The sequence below is a fragment of the Sipha flava genome, unplaced genomic scaffold (assembly GCF_003268045.1).
Source record: "Sipha flava isolate LNK unplaced genomic scaffold, YSA_version1 249_pilon_pilon, whole genome shotgun sequence".
Lineage (NCBI taxonomy): Eukaryota > Metazoa > Arthropoda > Insecta > Hemiptera > Aphididae > Sipha > Sipha flava.
This window is the reverse complement of record NW_020272898.1, coordinates 110,288-116,072: the sequence shown is the minus strand read 5'-3', so window position 1 is coordinate 116,072 and position 5,785 is coordinate 110,288. Positions and strand designations below refer to the sequence as shown.

At 25.6% G+C, this 5,785-nt stretch overlaps 1 protein-coding gene across 8 annotated transcripts in view; it reads left to right on the top strand.

Moving 5' to 3' along the window:
• LOC112684362 (protein PFC0760c-like) overlaps positions 1 to 5,658 on the top strand; it is a 12,143-nt gene extending 6,485 nt beyond the window's left edge. For 4 of the 8 annotated variants that reach the window (XM_025555853.1, XM_025555850.1, XM_025555852.1 and 1 more), the window contains exons 4-13: positions 19 to 192; positions 1,206 to 1,729; positions 2,245 to 2,431; positions 2,538 to 2,761; positions 2,875 to 3,124; positions 3,182 to 3,493; positions 4,614 to 4,809; positions 4,874 to 4,984; positions 5,062 to 5,404; positions 5,473 to 5,658. In XM_025555853.1, coding sequence (XP_025411638.1) covers positions 19 to 192; positions 1,206 to 1,729; positions 2,245 to 2,431; positions 2,538 to 2,761; positions 2,875 to 3,124; positions 3,182 to 3,493; positions 4,614 to 4,809; positions 4,874 to 4,984; positions 5,062 to 5,404; positions 5,473 to 5,628 — 2,477 coding nt within the window. In that variant the 3' untranslated portion in view covers positions 5,629 to 5,658. Of the gene's footprint in view, positions 193 to 1,205; positions 1,730 to 2,244; positions 2,432 to 2,537; positions 2,762 to 2,874; positions 3,125 to 3,181; positions 3,494 to 3,553; positions 3,956 to 4,613; positions 4,810 to 4,873; positions 4,985 to 5,061; positions 5,405 to 5,472 lie in introns of those variants that run through there. The other 4 variants (XM_025555855.1, XM_025555851.1, XR_003148690.1 and 1 more) reach the window with 4 other exon arrangements.
• The last annotated feature ends 127 nt before the right edge of the window (positions 5,659 to 5,785 follow it).

The window sequence follows — 5,785 nt, the reverse complement described above, 5'->3', positions numbered from 1 at the left end:
CAAACAGTGATGATTCAAATGATTCATGTACTACTATTACTTCTAGTGATGAAATAAATGAGTCCTTTGAGGAAATCTGTGTACAAAAAGAAATCAAAGTGAAAAAATCTGTTGAAGAAAATTCTGATAACATGAACAGGCTATTACCAGAAGAAATCAGTAAAGATAAGCAAAATAAAATGTCTGACCAAGGTAAATAATATACATTTTATATTTTTTGTTGTACATATTTTTAATTAGAAATTGTTTATTATGTCATTTGTCATTGAAATTAACTTAATGACCTCGATGGTTATGGTTACCTTATGATTTTAGAAAAACTCCAATTTATATTTGCTAATTTATACATTAATGCATCGATACAATCATCTTACAGATGTAATCACATTTATTTTTAATGAAATATGAAAAATATTCTCCAAGAGGCATTATTAACAACATTTATGAAATGTATTATAAATAATATATAAACTACAAATAATTATACATTCAGAGTTAATATAAATAAAAATATTAATATACACATCAGAGTTAATATAAATAAAAATATTAATATACACATCATATTTATATGTTAATATTTATTCTTATAAGTAAGGACAGGGATAATATTGCTCATTTTTAATAGTTCCTAGTTGCTTCTTTTCCCTCTCCTTTATTCCAACTATATGGGATCGGCCACCTTTGTCTGAAACCTCTACTCGTTTCAATTTTCTACGTTCTCTATGCACAGTTCTCTTACATCAACAGCCCTCATATAATTTTTAATTATGTCCAACCATCTCTTTTTTTGTCTTTTCTTTCTCTTTTCCCTTCAACATTAATTTGTGTAACCATTCATACTGTTTTTTGTTTCTTCTTGTTTCATCACATGTCTAAACCATCTAAGTCTATTATATCTCAACTTGTCAACTATCAACACTACTTTAATACTTTTCTTGTTACTTCATTCATCTATCTAAGTATTCTCATTTCCACAACACTCATACTTTGTTCTATTCTCCTGTCAACCGCCCAACACTCCAAACCATACAGCATCGTTGGTCTCACTACACTCATTTAAAATTTACTTTTCAGCCTCGTTGGAATTTTCTAATCACATAAAGCACCCGATGTTTATTTTTTATGAATAATTACTTAAACCGATTATTAATGTGTTTAAATTTAAGTATAATTTTGAAATAATTTAAATTTTGGGTTTTCAGAAAAATATAATAAATCTGGCCATTTTGTTTGCTGTGCATTTCTATATTGCGATACTATAGTACATGAACATGAGTTAGTTAATAATTTATATTGTAGTTCAACTTGTAAGGAGTTAGATTTAAAACATTGTGTAACTGTAGAAGAAACTTCACAGAAAGAAATGAAATATCCAACAAAAAAAACAATAATTGATAAAAAAGAACGTTTAGATAAATCAGAAATTAGAAAACATAAAAGAAAACAATTGTTAATATCTTCTTGTCCAGAAAAAATGGCTCGAAGTAATGATTGGGAAGAACTTGAACAGTTTTACAATTTTTGTAATGAATCTCCAATAAATGAAATTCAAACTCTTCCGAATTCGTCATGCCAAATAAGTTCTCCAGAAACAGAAATTGATGATAACAATGATTATGATTGTGGTGATGATGATGATGATGATGATGATGATGATGATGATGATGATGATGAAGAAGATTTATATGATGATTCTGATGATTCTGATAATGATATGGATCCAAAGGTATATTTTTATCAGTAAAATGTCAATTACAAAAAATATTTTTTGTAATTTATGTAAAATATAATATAAATGTACCATACTCCTTTTCAAAAAAGAATATACTAGGGTCTGTGAATAATAAATACCAATATAGTACAAACATATATTAGTCCTCTTCTATTGTTCATTCTCGCATGGCAGCAATGTTGGAGTTCATGTACAACTATTTAAAAAAGAGCAGCATTTTTTTATAGGTCCAGATGGTTTATTGGAGGAAGGTGCCTATCACCAGATAATAATTTGTCATTGCTTGATATATTCTCTTTTGAAACAGAGTATACTGTATGTGGGGATATGCTTAATTATTAATTATCGTAATATATATTGTGTTAATGAATGTTAAATATAATGTCTTATCATTAACTATATAATTTATACATACTTTAATTGTACCTGAATTATTTTTTGGTTGCTATAGAAATATTCTTAACCAGTATCAAATCTAATTATGCTTCATAAATTATTTTGTATTTCAGTTTTTAAAAGACAATGAAAACTCAAGAAAGTATTTGAATAGTATACCATTTATATCAGCTTCAAAAAAACTATTTGATCGACCTTTTCCTTCTAAAAAAAATTATTTCAAAGTAGGACAAAAATTAGAAGGAATTGATCCTGAACATGAAGCACTGTTCTGTGTAATGACTGTAGTAGAAGTTTGTGGTAATTATTTATTTAATTTACTTTTTTTTATAAAATTATTATTTTTATATTAACTAAATATACTTCATATAATTCTTGTGGTTGTACATGAAATAATTTTTATTAGGATATCGCATTAAATTACATTTTGATGGTTATTCTGATGACTATGATTTTTGGGTAAATGCTGATTGTCCAGATTTATTCTATCCTAAATGGTGTGAACATAATTCACGCATTGTACAACCACCAAAAAATTATGAAAATAATTTTGATTGGAATAATTACCTTAGGGTAACTAATACATTACCAGCTCCTATATGGAATTTTGTTTCTACATACAATTTAGGTGTAAGTATCATAGAAAAGATGTTGTGTACATTACATTTTCATTTTTTGTGATTGCATTACATTTGTTGTAGATGTACCCTTTTATTTATATAATTTGTATATTTTGTAAATAGAGTTGTAAGAAAAATAAATTTCAAATTGGAAATAAATTGGAGGCTCTAGATAAATTAACTCGTGTACTACCAAAACAGCTAATATGTGTTGCTACTGTTGCTGATATTTTGGGTAATCGTATACGTATTCATTTTGATGGTTGGTCAGATGATTTTGACTATTGGACGGATATCACATCAACTAATATACATCCAGTAAGATGGTGCGATAACAATGGCCGTATTTTGACTCCTCCTAATGGTTACAATGGTAATTGATTATATAAATTTCATTAATTTTTTTATTAAATTCTTGTAATTTCTTTAGACTTTAAAGGAAAAAAACCTTTTTCTTGGACTGAATACTTAAGAGAAACCAATAGTAAACCTGTACCAGAAAATGCCTTTGTTCGTAGACCATTACGAGATTTTGTAATTAACACTACAATTGAAGTAGTTGATCTTGTTGTTCCATCATTAATTAGAATTGCTAAAATAGTAGATGTCAAAGGCGATGAACTAAAAATACTTTATGATGGATTTGATAGCAATTATGCTTATTGGATTGAAGATGATAGTCCAGATATCCATCCTGTTGGATGGTCTCTAAAAACTAATCATCCTATTGAAATACCTCGTGGTAAAAATATTATTTAAAGAATTACAAAGCAATTTACATGTTGGTACATAATCCTTATAGATTATCAATATATAGGATATACATTATATGATATCAAGAAACAATCATATATACACTAAAAATCTTCATAATTATCCCTTGAATATACCCCAAGAAAATAATTTTGAATTATTAATAAAATTAACTTGAAGCTCTTTTAACTACTGTTAAACATTAAAAATATTCGGCTCTAAGATTTTTAAAGTATGTATTGATACTACCCTCATAACAAATCTGGAAAATCTGATAATATCAGTAATTTTTATTTAGAAATTTGAAATTCAAGGATACTCAGGGAAACAATAAGAAATACTGGATAAGAAAAATTATTTATTTAAAAATATAATAATAGTTTATTATAGTTTTAAATTTAAAGTTATAAGCAAATTAATTATGTATATTATACAGAAAACAATTTATGAGGTTAGTATTATTTGGAAAATTATGAAGGAACAATGTATTTCATGTCTTGATTACATTAATATTTTCCAGTCCATTGTTAAATTAAAATAAGAATTTTTTTTATCTTAAATATAACTTTATTTTGAAAAAAAAATACAATATATACATATATGTACCATAGGAAATAATTACGGGAGGATAATAAAAGTACAAGTAAATAATAATATAGGAAGTCTTACATTAAAAATACCTAGTGATTTAACATTTAAAATTTTTAATTCATGGCACCAGTATGGTTGAATTGTTTTATCTAGTTCCAGGTAATTCTAATGAGGCTAGATTCCGGATAAACTTGTTTGAGTTTTGTTTGGAAGCATTTATAGTAAAGAGTGACAGTTTTGTTATCACGGTGGGCTACCCTTATATTATGAATTTATTTAAATATTTATATTAAATCAAATTTTGCTCAGAATTATTTTTTATCCAATACTTGTGTATTCTTAATACAAAAACTTAACTTTGATAATATTTTTTGTTATTTAAAATCTAGCCTTTGTAAATGCTTGTATTAATATCTTATATATTTAAAATATAATTTAATGTAATTTATTTATAGTTTATTTTATAATAAGTACATTAGTATTTTTTTATATATATTTTTAATTTTATATATTTATAGAGAAAGAATGCCTCTGGAGTTGTAAAGTTATTGGTTGTAATGGTAAAGGTAATTCAAATAGTTTAACTAATAATCATATAATTGCTAAAGATTGCCCTTATGAATGGGATTCATGGAAAAAATCAGTTGCTGGTTTGTCGAAATTATCAGATAGATTGAAAAATGTTTCTTTTTCATGTGACACAGTAGTCCAAAGGTGAGTTTCACTTATAAATATTTTTTTTGACAATTTTTTATTAATTCAAGTGAAATTCAAATAGTTCAGATTCCCAGAGTAATAATAATATCACAGAGAAAAAAAAAGAAAATTCCATATCAAATTCAATGCATAATAGTCCACCTACATGCAAAGAAAGTTATATCAATAGCAAGTAATATAATAGATAAATAAAATTTATCTTTATTTTGTATTCTTCGCATTTTATTAAAAAATATTCCATTTAAATAGATCAAATGAACCAATAGTTTTGAAAAATATTGAATTTGAAAGCAGAAATGAATTTAAAAAGTTACTTGTTAATGATATTGAAAATATGAATCATAACAAATTACGTAAAGACCTTAATTTATCAATCCTGGGGCATGATATAGGCACCTTTTCATTAGCCAAACAAGGTAGAGCATGGACTAGGCATAATGCTCAACTAGGCATACCAATATTTACTACCAATGATGCTAGAAAGTGGTCTGTTCAAGATGTTGCTAGTTATGTTGATCAAATTGTAAGATCTAATAGCTCTAATCGTACTACTAACGAACAAATCAGTATATCTCAACGTTTTATAGATGAAGTAATTAATCAATTAATTTGTATTGCCATTTAATCAAAAAATGTTAATACATTTTTTTTTTTATGTAGGATGTTGATGGTGAGTCGTTTTTAATGTTAATTCAAGAAGATCTAACAAAAATATTAAAAATTCCACTTGGTCAATCATTAAAAATAATTAATGCCATTGTAATGTTAAGACAACGAGTTCCTGGATTTGAATTGAATGAAAGTTTTTTTTACTAAAAATAAATAAATTTCTTATTTTTTTTTTTTAATAATTTGTATTTATTTTAGTAATATTCATTTGAAAACTTAAGCTATAATTTATTGTAAATTTGAGTTTAAGTATTTAAATGTGTCTTTGATTAATGATAGTTACCTCTATAATTTTATGTTGTGT